Raw genomic sequence first — 16447 nt, forward strand, 5'->3', positions numbered from 1 at the left:
ATCCCTGGGCCTACAGTTCATCATATGACTTTAAATATTAAATCTCTGAAAATTGTTTCCACATATAAGAAGTTTGACATTGATCATCTTCAACGTCACCCAACTTGCCATATATTATATTATTAGACCTTTTAGGAGTGGTAGATGCTACGAGTACCCTTAAAAGAGAGTACAAAGCTCAGATGAAAGATGCGCCATGAGATTTTTTGTAAAGGGCGCTAGCTCTATCCTAATTGTGCATCTCAAATCATAATTTAGGTTAGTTGGAGCGATATATTGCACACTAGAATATGACATATTCACAGAATAGTAGTTTGTTACTGTTTCCTTCATATTCTCAGTCAAACTCTCATTAAAGATTTCTTAAAAAATTACTAATGTGCTGACATATTGACTTACTCATGTGTTACAAATATCTATATATATATATCTATAAAATTAGGCTGCTATACTATTTATAGTACTGAGCTCTCGTACTATAGTGTTTGTTTTCGATCTTAGGACGTTCAAATCAACGATCTACACCGTTAAATATGATCTAGAGTATATGAATTTCTTAGGAATAAAATTTTAGTTTTTTTCGATATCGTTTACTTAGAAAATAAATTATATCAAAATGGACAGTAAAAATTGAATAATCTTTAAAATTTGAGCATAGGACTTTTAAATTCAANTATGAGAGCAGTAATTTCTCTTTTTATTTTATTTTTTGCTAAGAGACTAATCTTAAGGTGCCCATTTGCATGCATGCTCTCATACAAAAGGGTGTTTGTGAGTACATGGAATGTCGGAGGCGAGCCGCCGAGTGATGATCTAAATTTGGAGGATTGGTTGGATATAAACAACAATTCATATGACATTTATGTTCTAGGGTAATTCCATTTACTAATTCCAATTATATATATATGTACCAAGTTTAGCAAATAATATATAGCTGTGATTCTTGGTGCACGGCTAATTACTATTAGAAAGGATATTAATTTGCTAAACAACACAAAACCCCTACAAATATCGCAATTTTTCACTTCACAAACCACAACAATTCTTGGTGGTTGATTAAAGTGTGGTTGTCAAAATTTACGCATGGTCAATATGAAAATCATGATGTTTATAAATGTTCTTTTTTTTATTATATATATATTTATATTTTTTTTGCATTTTAGCCAAGAATTAATGTTTGAATCCTTGTGGTAATTAATTAAGGTATTAATTAATCCTCCTTGGTCATTAAAGGTTCCAAGAAGTTGTGCCACTGAGTGCCAAAAATGTGCTAGGGCCTGAGAGGAGTTGGGTCTCCATGAAATGGAATTCACTCATTAGAGAAACCCTAAACAAGTCGCTTTCCGAAAAGAAAAATATTGCTAATGAAGAAACCAAGCTAGGGGAGAGAAAGAAATTGCACCAATTGAGGGAAATTGCACCAAGCTCATGTGAAGGATCAAGTGAGAAAAATGCAGCAGAAAATTTCAGATGCATCATAAGCAAGCAAATGGTTGGGATTCTGGCCTCAGTGTGGGTGAGGGGTGATCTTTGGCAATATGTTCATCATCCGAGTGTTTCGTGCGTCGGTTGCGGCGTTATGGGGTGCTTAGGAAACAAGGTAAGCGAAAATTTTGATAAAATGTACTTGAAATTGTTGTCTAGTGCAAATTCTAGTCAAATCTAGGGACTAATTAAGTTTATGATTAACCTAAACAGTATGGTAATTAGCTTAAACTTTGTGTTCTACGAGGGCAGGGTGCGGTATCGGTTAGGTTTTACCTGCACGATACGAGCTTTTGCTTCGTCTGCTGTCACTTGGCTTCTGGAGGTAAGGAAGGGGATGTGCTTCTAAGGAATTCGGACATGGCGGATATTTTTGCGAGGACGAGATTCCCCCGATGTGGCTCTCTTGATTTTCCACAAAAGATCCTCGATCATGAGTAAGTAAAAAAAAAAAATTTTAAAAATTTTAAATAATATAATTCACTAACATGGTTGGGTTAGTCTTTCACTAGAATTTTCAATTTTATGAGCAATTGATTATTTTACTCAAAAATCTACATTTGGATTTGCTGAAGATCTCAAGCTTAGATGCGGAAGAGAGTGTTAAATATGAAATATAATACACCATTAAACTCTCTCTCTCTCTCATTAAGAGATGATGCAACTCATGATCATAAATTAATTCAAGCTTAAAATATTGCTATGTTAGTAGATAATTTGAAGTTTATCTGAGGTACATTAAAATGTTTAAAACAGTTAATACTAGTTGAAGTTGACATAACCATGTCATGACAAAAGGTCAGTGGGAACCATAAAGAGAATCTCCCTTTGTTAGTAGACTAAACAATCACAAGATAAGAGCAAATCTAATTCTTAATTGACAACTTTTATTTCTTATTCAAATTGATGGCACTATTTATAGTAATTATATGTGTAACAGCATCATCATCAACAGTTGAAACCATCCACAAAATAGAAATACTTTCCATATTTAATTTTCATGGTATCTCCATAAAAATTCTAAAATATATTTTATTTTGTGCAGCCGTGTTGTCTTACTTGGCGATTTGAATTATAGAATCTCTTTGCCCGAGAGTAAGACGCGATTTCTCGTCGAACAAAAGATGTGGAACATCTTGCTAGAGAAAGACGAGGTACTAACTATTCCTCTTTTTTTTTTTTAATTGCAATTGAGAATGAATTTTGATCCTTGTTTGAGTGAAGTGTCTGATTATCCTAACATATATGGTTATGATGTTGTGAAATTTTAGCTAAAATCCGAGGTCTCCGTTGGTCGAACATTCGAAGGTTGGAATGAGGGTTTAATCACATTTTCCCCTACATATAAGTACTATCCAAACTCAGATGAGTATTATGGATGTACACACAATATCAAGTGCGAAAAAAGGCGAGCACCTGCATGGTAAATTTACTCCTCTTTTTTTTCTTCTGATTTTTCATGAATTTAAAATGAATATTGTTGATTATAAATTGTTTGAAATTGATTTGCAGGTGCGATCGAATTCTTTGGCATGGCCGGGGATGGAAGCAAACCCGATACGAGAAATGCGACTCGAGATTGTCCGATCACCGACCGGTGCGAGCGGTTTTTAGTGTTGAAGTTGAGATAGTGAGAAGTTTGAGTTCCTTGGGGAGCTTCTTCTCGTCAGAAAGATTAGATTGTAGTGTAGATGATTTTAATTTGCAATCAAATGATGGACCAAATAATAAAATGTCAAGCTTATAATTAAGTTTAGCTAATCTTTGGCTCTCTTTATTTTCTCAACTATGATAGGCAACATTAGGGCCTAGCTACTTGTCTCACCCAATACTCAATACATAGTATTTGAGACGCCGAAAAACAAGGAAATAGCGAGAAATGTTACTATTCAAGGTCTAACTGGTTCGACCAGTGGTCTAACCACTGATTTGGGTACCACAACTAGTTTTTTGTTCAACCATATTACGGATTATAGGGTTCGAATGTGAGAGCACATAAGAAGAATGTAGGTTCGCGCCAACTGAGCACGACAACTAATTTAGGACTGAAACTAGAAAACGAAGTTTAACCGACAAATTAGGATAAGAGAATGGTACTGCAAGAGTGTGCTGTACCAAATGAAATTGATATGAGAGAAAAAAGAAAAGATAGTTCAGGTTAACCCATACCTTGAACACCCATAGTTTTTGGTAATAGATTGTAAGTGGTATTCCAATTAATGATGGGGAGTGACAAAGCATTACAATTTTGAACCATGCATGAACAACATGCATTGATGAAGGAAATTAAAGAGTCAACTAATTCTCCTTTTGAAATATGCCCATACAACAATCAATTATTGGTACTAAGCCGGTGGGTTAACTGCACCAGGGGTCCCCGACCTTTACCAATTTTTCATTTTGTCCCCAAATCTTTATTTTCTTTGTTATTGATTCTCTGACTTTTATTATTTATTTCGATTAAAATGTTGTTAAGTTTTACAAAATAGTGTCACATCAAACCAACCAATAATTGATATATGAATACCACGTCAATATCAAATCTTGTCACGTGGCAGTTATTGAGTTATCAACATTTTTCAATGTCAATGACTAAATGAAACAAATTTTCTATATTCATCAAAGACCCCAACCACTGAAAGTAAGGACAAATGGATGGCTAAGGTGCCCTCTACTATCAATGATGAGAGTACATTTCTCTGATTTTGAATGATTGGACATAACCTCAACAAGTAAGGTTCATTTGACTGGTTTTCCTTTTTCTTTTTTTTTCCCCTAATTTCTGGCAAAATTTGTCTACATCTCTGGGTCTATGAGCCTCTAAGATTTATGTCGGATTGTAACCCTTGAATTCTAGCTTTACATAACAAAAATTATTTTGAGCTTCACATAATTTTTTCTTTATATATATTGTTGATATAGTGGCAAATCTATATATGACAATGAGAAAATCTATATGGGTGCCTAAATAATCAGCTACTCGGTTTGAATCAGAAGAGCCAAAAGTTTTGTCCCTCCTAAATTTAACATCTTAACAATCATGTTCTCGACTGACCAATAAAAAGCTCTTGAAACAAGTTGAACTATGTAATAACTAAAGCTTCCATAATTCGGTAAGACAACACATTGTTACCATGTGATCAATGAAGCATAGTAAGTAGGTCAAGTCAAAAGAAGCCACCAAACTAGTGGGGATTCATAAGGTCAAGTTGGTGGGACCCAGAATCAAATTTGTGGCGAGGGTGTGATCCACATGTGATCATGTTTAAAATAGGGCATGGAGACTAAAAAGGGAAGATGCCATGTAGAGAATGAACCTAAAGACTACATTTTGGACAAATGAAAAAAGAAAGGATACTACTGACCGTCCCTAGAGCAAGTGGCAAAGGGCTTGGTGGTTGGTATACGAGACCCAAATTCGAATCCTAATTGATTCACATTTCCAGCTAAGTTTATTTCTGAATGAAATAAACGAAGCGGGTAACGTGCTACCTATCTCTCAAAAAAAAAAAAAAAGAAAAAGAAAAAGAAAGGATACTTTTTCTCACCCAGGGAAAAAAAAAGGAAAAAAAGAAAAAGGGAGTATATGTACAAGGGGAAGTGTATATAGGCCCATGCCTCTGTTGGCATAAATCATCATTTAAATGTGTGGAGTTGAGAGCATCTTTAGACCCTCCCTCCTTTAGCAGTATGGGACTTGCCCTAAACTTTTAGTTCTTGGCATTTTTCATGTTGAGAACATCTTCTAAAGGATTCAATAAAGTTGAAATGGGTATGTTGTACAACTTTTCAAACTTTTTTAGCAGAGTTTCAGTTTGAATTGGTTCCTGAATCTTTAAAGCGTACATATGAAGTTGCAAACTTTTTATGCTGTTTTTTTGTAATTCCTCTCTTCAACCTCCTAGCAAGGAGACATTAGTGTACGCTACTAAAATGGAGCTTTTTTCTATTTAGGTCCTGTTCGGATGTTAAAATTATTGAATATAAATATTAAAAATACTGTTCTCAGATAACTTAAGTTTTTGAAGAACAAAGATTGTTTCGTATAATTTAACAAAATAAATTATTCAAAGATTTGAACAATTTACTCAGTACGAGAATTTTCTTGCATGGTTGCAAGAAAAGAATTTAATTTTACTCTTTGAAAGGTCTCGACTGTTAATATACTATTAATATATGTTTTTGGGCTCGTTCCTACCACATAAATCTTTTGGGTAATATGATATCAGAGTTAATTTTAAACTCCTATTCAATCCCTAGCTTTGATATTTAACGGGTTTAATTTTCATAATTATATAAAAAGTTAAATCCCCATCTTTTTATCTCATCTATTAATTTTATGTACCTTTTATATACATCATGCACGTGAATGAAGATATTAATATATATTTTTGGACCTAGTAGGATTCTAATAAATACTTTTGAACTCGTTTACTACTAGATCAATCTTTTGAATAATATTGGCATCCATGATATGGTACAATAGTACATTTCACCTACACAGAAATTCATCTTATTCTAAAAAAAATAACTTAAATATCGAATATGCTATTCTAAACGCTTGATCACATCCATTGACCAAATTCAAAGAAACAAACTAAACAAGATGCTTATGCACCCAAACATAGCCCTTAAAAATTATAGTTGGATTGAAAATAAGAACTAAGAAATGTGCATGCAGTAATTTCTTCTCTACATGATGAAAATATATATATATACTAATATGAAACAATATAAAAGGCTAAGTGATTGATGCACATTTTAAAAACTTACCAAATAAACTAAAACTCTACTACCAATGCAATTTACCAAAGTTGAATACATACAGCAAATTTAGGCTCTGTTTGGATACACATATTTTAATCACTATATCTCTTTGATTTACCCAAGAAGCATAAAATATTTAGTAGATAAGGAATGTGATTAATTATCTAGAAGGGATACTACTGTTGGGCCTTCAAGTCATTCTTTTGGAATAATAAGATAAAATAGCTCGCAGATGAAATATGTTATTCTCCTAATTTTCAATCATACAAAATAATCTTCATACCATTTACATTACAATTGGATATCTTATTCCATCATGCAAATAAGGCCTTAAATCCAACAAGATATTGCGGATAGGAAACTTATGGAGGAGAGGAACTTAATAGATAACTTTGCTTAACTAGGCAACTACATTTTGATAAAATGTGCTGTGACATAAGCTATACAGGACCTTATTTCCAGATCCAAATCATAATACTTTGGATTAGGTATGGATCAGCTTTTAGTGGGGTGTGTAAATTGTCCTATTAGTGTTGAAGGCTAGAAAAATATTTGGATTTTACTATAAGGTTGTTCAAAATGAGCAATCAGATGCTTATCAATATAATCCATCTTATCCTTTCCATATTATCTTGATGTGATTGATATTATTGTTAAGTATCCACTAGCTTAATTCTGGAACCAATATAATATCGATCATAACATCACTGCATCAAATCAGGTTAATAAGTATATGCAGGACTAATAATCAACAATAGTTAAACAAAAAATTTCAAAATTAAAAAATCTACAGCATGAAGTATTTGCTGTGTCATTAACATTTCAAATGGCAAGACATTTCTCAACAATCTTCAGCATCAGGAATTTAGACATCTAAGATAGAAGAATTTAACAGACACTTCTGAATTGAGTTAATTAATAGAAAAGGAAAACAAAAAAGAAGAGAAGAAATCACGACTTTCGACCAGAAAAACAAACAAAGGTAAAACTTAAAGTACTTACAATGTTCAAACACTTTCTAGTACTTCAAAAGGTATAAGGAGCATCTACTGAAAAATTTAATTGCTGTTGTCCATAGATTTATTAGTTCGATCCAAAACAAAATGCTTAATTTCTTGCAAATAACTCAATTTGAATTACTGCACAACAAAGATCGAAGGCAGTGTATCTGAAAATCTTCTCTTAATTTCAAAGTCGTGCCCTTTTAAATACTTAAAGCAAGATTGAGTACAAAATGTAACAAAAAATAAGCATCTAGAGGGCAAAAGTGGCAGCAAGATTTCATGAAGTTTTATGACTGGTGAGGTATAGAAGTATTGTCATTTTAGTATGCCTTCAAGAAACGAAAAATTTGTAACCACATGGAAAAGCAAAAAATTATTCATAACAGAATAGAAAACAAAGGTTCACTAACCTCACCAGCTGCAATATGCTGGAGAAACTTGTCCTCGACTTCTCGACAATGCTCTAAAGCAAGATCCCTGGTTCCTTCAGCACAGCATACCATTTGTTCACCAAGTCTAACCAATTGATCCCGCACTATCTGAGATTTACCGCGAAGCCTGCAATAGCATGCCACAGGAAAAGTAAGATAGTTCAATCTGGCTAGAGATCACAAAATCCAGCGATGAATAATACCATATACAAGATCCAGCAGAAAGGCATATAATTAAATTTGCGAAGGAGCCTTGGTATACACATAATTGCAGTGCCTAATGTATTTGTCGCATTACATTCGCCAATCACTTCAGTAATAGAGTTCCTCATCCACAATTTAGTAGATTGTGCTACTGCTATGAACCTGATAAGTACATTTGATACAAAAGCGAAAAGAGGAAGTTGTTTGCTACATTAGATTAATATGCTGCAACTTAAAAGGAGCATCCCAAAGCTTTCTGTAAGCTTTCAAACGGAAAGAAGATAAGTTTGCAACTGCAAACAGCAAGCTGGACAGTTCTATTCAACTTCAGAACTGAAAAATGTCAGCATAAGTGGACTCTGACTTAACCATTTGTAAGGCATTTAAGTAGATAGTAGCTACACAAATTTGGACAAAATCCTTACCCTATCTAGAGGTTTGGGAGCCTGACTTTCATCTGCTTCCTTATCTCCATGGATTAAGGCATTTGCCCTTTGCTTGCGGACGGGTCCCTGATTCTGAAGGGCCAGAACAGAAGCAGGATATTTCTGGTTTCCAGCTGCTTGCTCAACTTTGGTAATACAACGAATCGCTCTGGTTCCTGCAACAAAGTGAGGAAACAAAAGTATGATTCTCTTAACTGTGATCATCGTCTCATAATTCAGAATTAATACAAACCATCTGAATGAAGATCCTTGGCTATCCTGCAAGCTTGAGATAATAAAATTCCGGGTGCTTGGTATGTAATTGGTAAAATGACTAACAATATGGCATCATTATCTGCAGAATAGCCACTGATCTGGAACGTGGAAACAAGTTAAGGAACCAACTTTTAGTGCATCGAGTTAGCATGTTAACAGAGATTTACACAGATTTTTAGCAAGTCCAAAATCGAATCCACAAACTTAGTCATAATTAGAATTCACATGTTTGCAACTTTAAACTGAATTCTATCATCTAGGCAATCACCGGCGAACTGGGAAATCATATAATTTGTGCAACATGAAGAGCTATTGACACTTAGATAATGCTCTATTACTATAGATTCCAACATGATGAACACAACACAGTGACACAACTCCGACACAATTGAACACAACGCAAAATTTTGAGAGGGGTTTGAAATTGACATGATAGGACTTTGGAAACCATCTAACACAAAAACAACACAGCATGGCACAATGCGGCCCAAATAAGAAACAAGGCCATTTTTTGAGTACTAGGCCCTATTACAAACATTTCTATAATCTTCAAACTGGAGCAACTAACATGATTATCGGACACCTACACGACTTTATGACACGAAGAAGAAACAAGATCATTCTGCGAGTATTCTAAGGTCCAATTACAAACATTTGTATAATCTTTGAATTGATCCAACTAACATGATTGTCGGACACAAACACTACTCACAAACCCGAATCACCTGCCATATGAGATTAGCTCCTATGCCAAATCGTTCCACTCTCCAGTAGAAGTTGTAGCCCAAACATTGAAAATAGCCAACAGATAAAATATATGTAGTTATAACTATTGTATTTTCGGCTCCATGTATTTTGAACTATAGTGTTTTCACAGCTATGTCCAATTAAACTGACTCTTGATGAACGGTTCAGAGTGCTTGTCATCATAAGAATCCTATGAGGATGTCCGCATAGAACTTTCTTTTTCTTTTCGCGTTACATTTTTCCCCCGCAGGAAATCTTTGAAGGTCAACAAGTCAGTTTACATCCGCCGTTCATTTTGGACCCAAGGCATCCTAAACCGTCCGATCTCCGAAGGTTGCATACTGGTCTTCAGTGTAACGGCTTACGTATCACTTTCCGCTGTTCATGTGGGCACCACGGAACCGTTACACGAGAATTTCCGCTTCGGTTCCTTTCGCTTCGTAATTGGCCACGAGGAAATTATTACTTACACCCAGTTCATTCATACATTCGTGCACCTCCTAATTCCCTGCTAATTTTTTTTTACAACTTTTATCTCCCACTGGATTTTTTTTTTTTTTTTTTCTTAAAAGTTGTATAACTTGGTCCAAAAGCAAGTTACAAAAAAGGTTTTAAAAATCAATTTCGTTAGAATGATCAGACCAGTTGAATTGTTAACTACTCGTTAATCTGGTTCACTAAAAAAAGAGTCTAATAAGTCGAGCTAGTAAAATCATAAATCACTAGTAGTCTAATAAAATTTTATAAAATGATTAGTAGTTTAATAATAAGATGTTTGACGGTCTATATACAATTAAGTTTGAGGGTCGAGTTCATATTTTTTTTATTTAGCATATAGATTTAGAGAGATATTGTGAGAATGGGACATACAAACATTAGCCAGAAAAAAAAAAAAGAAAAAAAGCTCTCATAAAACCTCAAACTGCTAATATACCGGGCCCTAATCAGTTTCAAATTTCCAAAACATAGTGCTTATTATTATTATTATTATTATATATAATGATAATAAGGTGTGGTGCAGAGCTTGTACGTATGCACCGGGTTCACGAAAGTAAATTCCAAAAACGGACGGGGAGATTCGTCAGTGCAACGCGTGGCATATCACGGTTTGCGTTCTCCCCCGTGTGGGCCCCGCATGTCAGTCTCTATACGAGCGTTATACTGTAAACTACCTAAAAAGGGGGAGCGCAGAGCCACCCTCGTCTCTCTCCTCCTCGCTTTCTCTCCCTTCTTCAACCGCCATCAACATCCCCACGCCCCATTCTCCGAGCTCCATCAATGGCGGAATCCGAGGTAATAACACTGATGCAAACCCTAGCGATTAACAAATCCCGCTCCTGCTCCTCTTATTGCGCTCCCTCGCTTGGTCTAATTTGCGTGCGGGTGTTTGGAGCAGAGAACGGAGGCGCTGAAGAGGGCGTATGCGGACGTGCTGGTGAACACGGCGAGGAGCGCCGCCGCCGCCAAGGAGGACGCCCTCGCCACCATGCTCCGCCTCAAGGCGATCATGGATTCTAAGGTCCCCCTTTTTTTTTGCCCTTTTTGTTTTATATAATTTGATCTCTTTTTTTGTTCAATGCAAATGTTTATTTGATTTGGGTTTTAGCTAAGAAGCTTGTGATTTTATTTGATTAATCATCATATATCCTTTGTTGATGTTCATGAATAGTAGGTTAGATCTTTTACTTTGATAGGAAAGAGCTAAAAACAGTAACTTTATTGTGTTGGGTTGTGTTTAGTATGTACTACATAGATATTTGGATTAATTGAGTTACTTCAAATCCTTATTTTAGGATTTCTTTACAACTTCTTGTTATTTTTGTTCCCTACTTGATTTAGCATTCAGGCATTGTGAAGCTTAGGTTGGGTTAGTTGGACATAGCTGTTCTTGGTCGCGGTTAAGAGTCTTATTCCAGAACCAAACAGTACCAAAGAGTATGAAATGTTTGTTTCATCTCGCATATGCCCATTTTTAGCATATACTGTTTATGGATATTCGCTATGATGAATTACGGTGTTTGATGCATGTTTTAGCAGTTAAATTTGTGGTTGAAAATTTCAACTTGTTACAGGTACTGGGGCTATTGTGGCATTTGTTCTTTTTATGAGCTCGGTACATGCCCAGGTGTATTAGATCCATTTATTGCATGCATCTATGTGTAGTGGATTAATCTGTATGTTAAGGGTGGCAGGATGGGTTTGTAGTCGACCATTTACATGTTTGTGTCAAAAAAGAATAGGAGATCTAAGATTTACATTACACTATCAGACTTTAAGCTATTTCTAATTCTACCTCATCGAATCAAGAAAAGAATAGGTTTTACCTTCTTTTTTTAGGTTTATAGAAGCTTCATTCTCAAACTTGTGCCATAATATGACAGGAAATATGGTGGGATTTGATAAATATCAACTTATCAACCAACAATATAACAGGATTCAGTGTAGTACCTCGTTAGTCACTTGATGTTGTTCTTACACCTCAGGGCAAATTTAGATGGCTCTAAATAGGGGGAAGAATAGTAGTTCAAATACATGAGCATGAGCTCACGACTCACGGATACAGACATGGATGTAATTTCTGAATTTATTTGGGAATATACCCGCGCCAGCTTAGGGCATGATTTTTATGCTCTGGATATGGGAAAGAGGAAAACAATGTAAAATCAGGAGTTATGAAAGATTCAGAAAACAATTTGATGGAATTTAGCATTTGATGGGGGGGTCTAAGGGTTTCAAACGACATTTGGAACCATGTGATTTGGAACTTTATCATTACAGTCGGTAGTTAAAATGTGTAGGATTATGGCAAGATGAAGAAGTTTGGTGTAATTCTTTTGAAGAAAACTAGATTATCAACTTGGTATTCTTCTTCAACCTCGCAGCATACCACGGCATAATTTCTCAATTCCTTATTTGGAGTGTTGTTAAGTGTTTGTTAATTCATATAGCTATGTGGCATCAAATCTTAATCCTTTTGATTATTTTGCCGTATCCATCCTTTATTTGGTTCCTAAAATGATGTTGGTTATGCATGATTCTTTTTCTTACTTTTAACCAAATTGTTTGTCTTGCATTCTTAATTCGAGATTGCTCTTACTGATACAATTCTCTACAGCTTAAAGAAGCAGAAATACAAACTTCAGGTCATGTTAGAAGAATTCAGCAACTCGAAGTTCAGCTACATGAGGCGGAAGATACTATAAAGTCTCTTCAAACAGAGCTTAAAAGAACAAATGGTGAATTGGAACATGTGAAGAAAAACCTAGCCGATTCATCTATTAGGGAAAACGGAAATGCCCGCCCTAGCTTTGATAATGTGAATTGCCGGGAGAACAACCAAACTACCGTTTCCAATGGCGTGTGTTTCTCCTCTGGATCTCAATTAGATTCCGAAATAAATGGTCCTGATCTAGTGTCTGCTATGATGAGAAGCAAAGTTCGCATGGGACGGACTCAACGTGTTCGAGCATTTGGACAGAATTTTCCCAAGGATAATAGTAAGCCTACTATTTTATTGGACAAGGGGAAACCAGTTCATAAATCATGTAGTTATAATTGCTCCGATATAAGCAGTGGAGACAACTGTGCTGCAATCTATGAAAAAATCATGCCTGATAAAAATGTGAGTTGCAGAAATACAGAAATATGTGCGAATGCTCCTTTTGAAAAGGAAAGTATTGGACTCTTTCAATGCACAAGAGGAAGAGCGAAAAGACCAAGTATTACAAAGCAAAGCCAGTTGGATTCTGAGAAAGCAGCTGGCCATAGCAGTGGATTCGTTGTCAGTGAGGGTATTCAAAACATATCAACTAATTCGCTGCCAAAGGAAAATCTTAAGTCTAATTGTAGAGAGAAGTCTGAGAAGGCTGCTTCGCCGATGAGTGAATCTGAACCCACGGATGAAAATACTATTGAATGCCATGGAAATTCAGTTCAAGCTGAGAGTGTTAGATTTCTGAAATATACATTCCAGAGGAAGCGGAAGAGAGAATCTTTGGACAGCAATGCGGAGAGTGTTATCCCTGACAATCAAAGTGATTTGAAGAGAATGGTTGATGAACGCAATTCTGAAGTGAAGTCACAGAAAACTAGCCTAATTGTGGATTCCCCTCGAAGCGATAGGCGGCTTATGCAGGTTGCTCGCCAGGTAAGCAAATTTAAGTTTTCTAGTATTAATAACCTTTATGACATGAGAAGAGGCTGATTTGCCTGTCAAAGATAGCTGAGCACTCATGAACTTGCTATTTTCTCTCTACTGCATAACTATGGGATAGTCTCTATCCGAGTTATTGCATGAGATGGTCTCTATCTGAGTTACTGCATGTTTTGGCCTGGCTTCCGGAGCGACTTCTTAATTCCAAAAACAAAAAGCTTCTAGGAATGAGGCATTTGAGAAATAAGTAGTTTGGGGCTTTTGCTTTAGCAGAAAGTTGAAATGAATTTTTGGGCCTCCAGAACAAAAGTTCTGCTTGACGCCTTTGCTCCTGCAGCATCGAAATTTGTCAAGGAGATATTAATGATACAACTATCTGGGTCTTTTCCAAAGGTTCTAACCAAACTGTTTTATATGGATGCTCCAGCCAAGCCAACTAGGCCCCTTAGACTAACTTACCACGCGTGACGATCTAACTAGAACTTTTTCTTTCCTTTGCAGCTCATTTCCTTATCTTCGAAAAGGTGGTGAGTGTCTACCAACACAATGAACAAGAATTGCTCCTTAACTATGACCAGCATTTATCCTCAATGACGATGAAAAGTCGACCCAACAGAGATTGCTCAAACTCTGGAGTTCATCATAATGTACCGGAGTGCCATAAATGAGAGTGTTTCTCATGTTCCTCAATCAAGAGCAAACAAATAGGGCACCATCCACAAAGGAAGAAAACTCCACTTGCTTCTGTAATGTACAAACAAAGCACGCGCGCCTGTATGTTGTTCAACAATAGCTACTAATAGGTCCATGATCGTAGAGAAATGTTCCAGCTATTACTTAAGCGTAACGCTGTATTAAGAGGTTGAGATATGATTGGAGGTGAACGTTCTTTAAGTTGTTTTCTCTTTTCTGGTTTTATTTGCTAGCTTGTGATATCTCTAATTCAAGAGCTTTTGATGACCTCTTATGTTTACCAAGAAAATGTACTTTCCAGAAACATGCTTCTCACTTGTGTGTGTGTGTGTGTGTGTGTGTTTTTTAAAGATCTTCTCTAGGTTCCATTCCAAGAAACCTCCCTAGTCATAGTCGCTTAGATCTCTTTTTTCCCAAAAAAATTAGGAGTGTCCTACATAAACACATTAGCGAACATCTTAGATGATTCTGTCTAGCAGTTTTACTTCCAGCGCTACTACAGATATCTCATAATGTTGTATTTGTTGATAAATCCATATCACATCTCAAACTGTATGTATAATTCAATCATAATCTTTCACATTATAAATGTCTACACGTCAATAGCATAGTGGAAGGCTTATTGAGAGAGGCTCAATCCATTTCTCCGTTTCTTCCAATCTTATCTCTTTATTATCATTTCTCATCAAAACCATTCGCATTAATTCATCCTTTCCTTCCAAATCCGTGCTTAACAACCTCAATATCTCGGAATCTAAATCCGTTCCAAACGACGAACAAGAAGGAAATTTATGCTATACGACCTCTGTTTCCTTTTCTCTATTACCATTCTATATCTGTAGTCTCTACGTTCGTTCGTGCCACTCCCACGTGCTACTAACACCTAAAACTCGAAATATGCTAAAACGAAAAAAGAAGCATCAGTGGTTTGATGGAAACCGTACCTCGCAATATGCACAATGAGATCTCCTCCCCACTCCTCCTTCATTACCGCTTGGACCTGTCATAGGATATCCGACACCCGGGGCAACGCCCGTCGCCTTGCTGGATGATGTGGTTGTAGCAGAAGAGGCAGAGCCCGAACCCACACTCGCAGGGGCGGAACCTCACATCCATCGCATCCATGTCCTCGTAGCAGATTGGGCAAATCGGCGGCGGGGACAAAGATCTCGGCTCCGGGTTCGTCTTCTCCGTGGTCGTGCTCGGCAAGGCCTCAGGTGCGACCATGTTCGCAACCTCGCCATCTTTTCCGGCTCCACTCTCGTCGCGTTTACAGTTCTCAGCTGCAAATGACAGGATAGAGGTCGGCGATCGCGAAATTGAGCGCAAATTCAGGAGCAAGCAAAAGCGGGATTTCGAATCACAATTCAAATATTCAAAGACCAGGGATTGGGATCTGGGATTTGTGACCTTGAGAGAGGTGCTGATCCTGATCGCGCGAAGATCCAGCTTCTCCCCCTTCATCGCTCTCCTCTTTGGCTCCCCTCTCGTCCTGATTGCCGATCTCAGCTGCGAGTGACAGGAATCAAAGGACGGAGATCGTGAAATTGAGCTCAAATTCGAGTGCAAAAGCACGATATCGAATTGTAATTTGGTGATAGGGGATTTGTGACCTTGAGAGAGATTCTGATCCTTCTGCAAAAAAAAAAAAAACAAAAAAAATCAAAAAACGGGAGGAATCGGAGGATTGATTCGTCAATAGGAACATCGATCTTATCCTAATCGTATAGAATGAAATGATTCGGGGATTCGATAGTTTCTTACCTTCGTCTTCTTCTTCTTCTTCTTCTTCTTCTTCTTCTTCTTGATGTCGACGCTCGGGTTCGGATCCGGCGGAGGAGGAGCGGAAGAGCCCGTCACCACCGAACCCCCCATCTCTCTCTCTCTCTCTCTCTCGCGTTGAGGAGTGTGTGGGGACTGGGCAGGAGGGAGAAGGGCGGGAGAAATGCTTCGACGGGGGTATATAAAGAGTTTCGGGATGACGAAAATGCCTGTCAGTTTCTGGACTTCAACAGAAAGAAGTTGGGGGTAGTTTTGGTAAGCAAAACCGTGTGGACGAGAAAGGATCTCCGCCGTTAGATGCTTGATCGCGCCGGGATCAAAATGTATAAATACGTACTAGGAGCGGAACTGAGGTATAATACTCGTATAATGTAACTTGAAATTAGGATTCCATTATAAAGTTTTGAGAAATATTTTCATTTTTTAACATACTTTTTATTAACATAAATTAGTATTCCTAAATGGATTAATATCGCAATC

The 16447-nt window shown here is 36.7% G+C and overlaps 3 protein-coding genes across 5 annotated transcripts; 2 read left to right on the forward strand and 1 right to left on the reverse strand.

Annotated features, from left to right (window-relative positions):
* Positions 716–3246, forward strand: LOC109725415 (type IV inositol polyphosphate 5-phosphatase 9-like). Of its 2 annotated transcripts, none has more exons than XM_020254599.1 (6): positions 716–872; positions 1234–1600; positions 1738–1922; positions 2564–2639; positions 2757–2908; positions 2998–3246. In XM_020254599.1, exons 1-6 carry the CDS (start codon positions 748–750, stop codon positions 3230–3232), a joined length of 1140 nt encoding a protein of 379 aa, XP_020110188.1. In that variant the 5' UTR covers positions 716–747; the 3' UTR covers positions 3233–3246. The 2 variants fall into 2 exon arrangements, with proteins under 2 accessions (XP_020110188.1, XP_020110187.1); XM_020254598.1 differs by having other exon boundaries at positions 719–872; positions 2531–2639.
* LOC109726083 lies at positions 7119–16097 on the reverse strand. 2 transcript variants are annotated; one of them, XM_020255511.1, is made up of 7 exons: positions 15950–16097; positions 15799–15820; positions 15596–15694; positions 15130–15468; positions 8570–8690; positions 8317–8492; positions 7119–7814 (listed from the first exon to the last, which is right to left on the reverse strand). In XM_020255511.1, exons 1-4 carry the CDS (start codon positions 16058–16060, stop codon positions 15173–15175), a joined length of 528 nt encoding a protein of 175 aa, XP_020111100.1. In that variant the 5' UTR covers positions 16061–16097; the 3' UTR covers positions 7119–7814; positions 8317–8492; positions 8570–8690; positions 15130–15172. The 2 variants fall into 2 exon arrangements, with proteins under 2 accessions (XP_020111100.1, XP_020111101.1); XM_020255512.1 differs by lacking the exon at positions 8570–8690.
* On the forward strand, positions 10520–14408 carry LOC109726082. Its single transcript, XM_020255510.1, has 4 exons — positions 10520–10632; positions 10736–10858; positions 12455–13486; positions 13994–14408. Exons 1-4 carry the CDS (start codon positions 10618–10620, stop codon positions 14021–14023), a joined length of 1200 nt encoding a protein of 399 aa, XP_020111099.1. The 5' UTR covers positions 10520–10617; the 3' UTR covers positions 14024–14408.

The sequence above is a fragment of the Ananas comosus genome, linkage group 20 (genome assembly GCF_001540865.1).
Source record: "Ananas comosus cultivar F153 linkage group 20, ASM154086v1, whole genome shotgun sequence".
Taxonomy (NCBI): Eukaryota; Viridiplantae; Streptophyta; class Magnoliopsida; order Poales; family Bromeliaceae; genus Ananas; species Ananas comosus.

Excerpts from the sequence above, each read along its gene's own strand:
- LOC109725415 (XM_020254598.1), top strand. The coding sequence starts at position 748 with ATGCTCTCATACAAAAGGGTGTTTGTGAGTACATGGAATGTCGGAGGC. Across the intron at positions 873-1,233 it reads TATGACATTTATGTTCTAGG|GTTCCAAGAAGTTGTGCCAC; the intron begins GTAATTCCATTT and ends TGGTCATTAAAG. Across the intron at positions 1,923-2,530 it reads CAAAAGATCCTCGATCATGA|CCGTGTTGTCTTACTTGGCG; the intron begins GTAAGTAAAAAA and ends TATTTTGTGCAG.
- LOC109726082 (XM_020255510.1), top strand. Across the intron at positions 10,859-12,454 it reads AGGCGATCATGGATTCTAAG|CTTAAAGAAGCAGAAATACA; the intron begins GTCCCCCTTTTT and ends AATTCTCTACAG. Across the intron at positions 13,487-13,993 it reads TTATGCAGGTTGCTCGCCAG|CTCATTTCCTTATCTTCGAA; the intron begins GTAAGCAAATTT and ends TTTCCTTTGCAG.
- LOC109726083 (XM_020255512.1), bottom strand. The coding sequence starts at position 16,060 with ATGGGGGGTTCGGTGGTGACGGGCTCTTCCGCTCCTCCTCCGCCGGAT. Across the intron at positions 15,695-15,798 it reads GGATCAGAATCTCTCTCAAG|CTGAGATCGGCAATCAGGAC; the intron begins GTCACAAATCCC and ends TGTCACTCGCAG. Across the intron at positions 15,469-15,595 it reads GGATCAGCACCTCTCTCAAG|CTGAGAACTGTAAACGCGAC; the intron begins GTCACAAATCCC and ends TGTCATTTGCAG.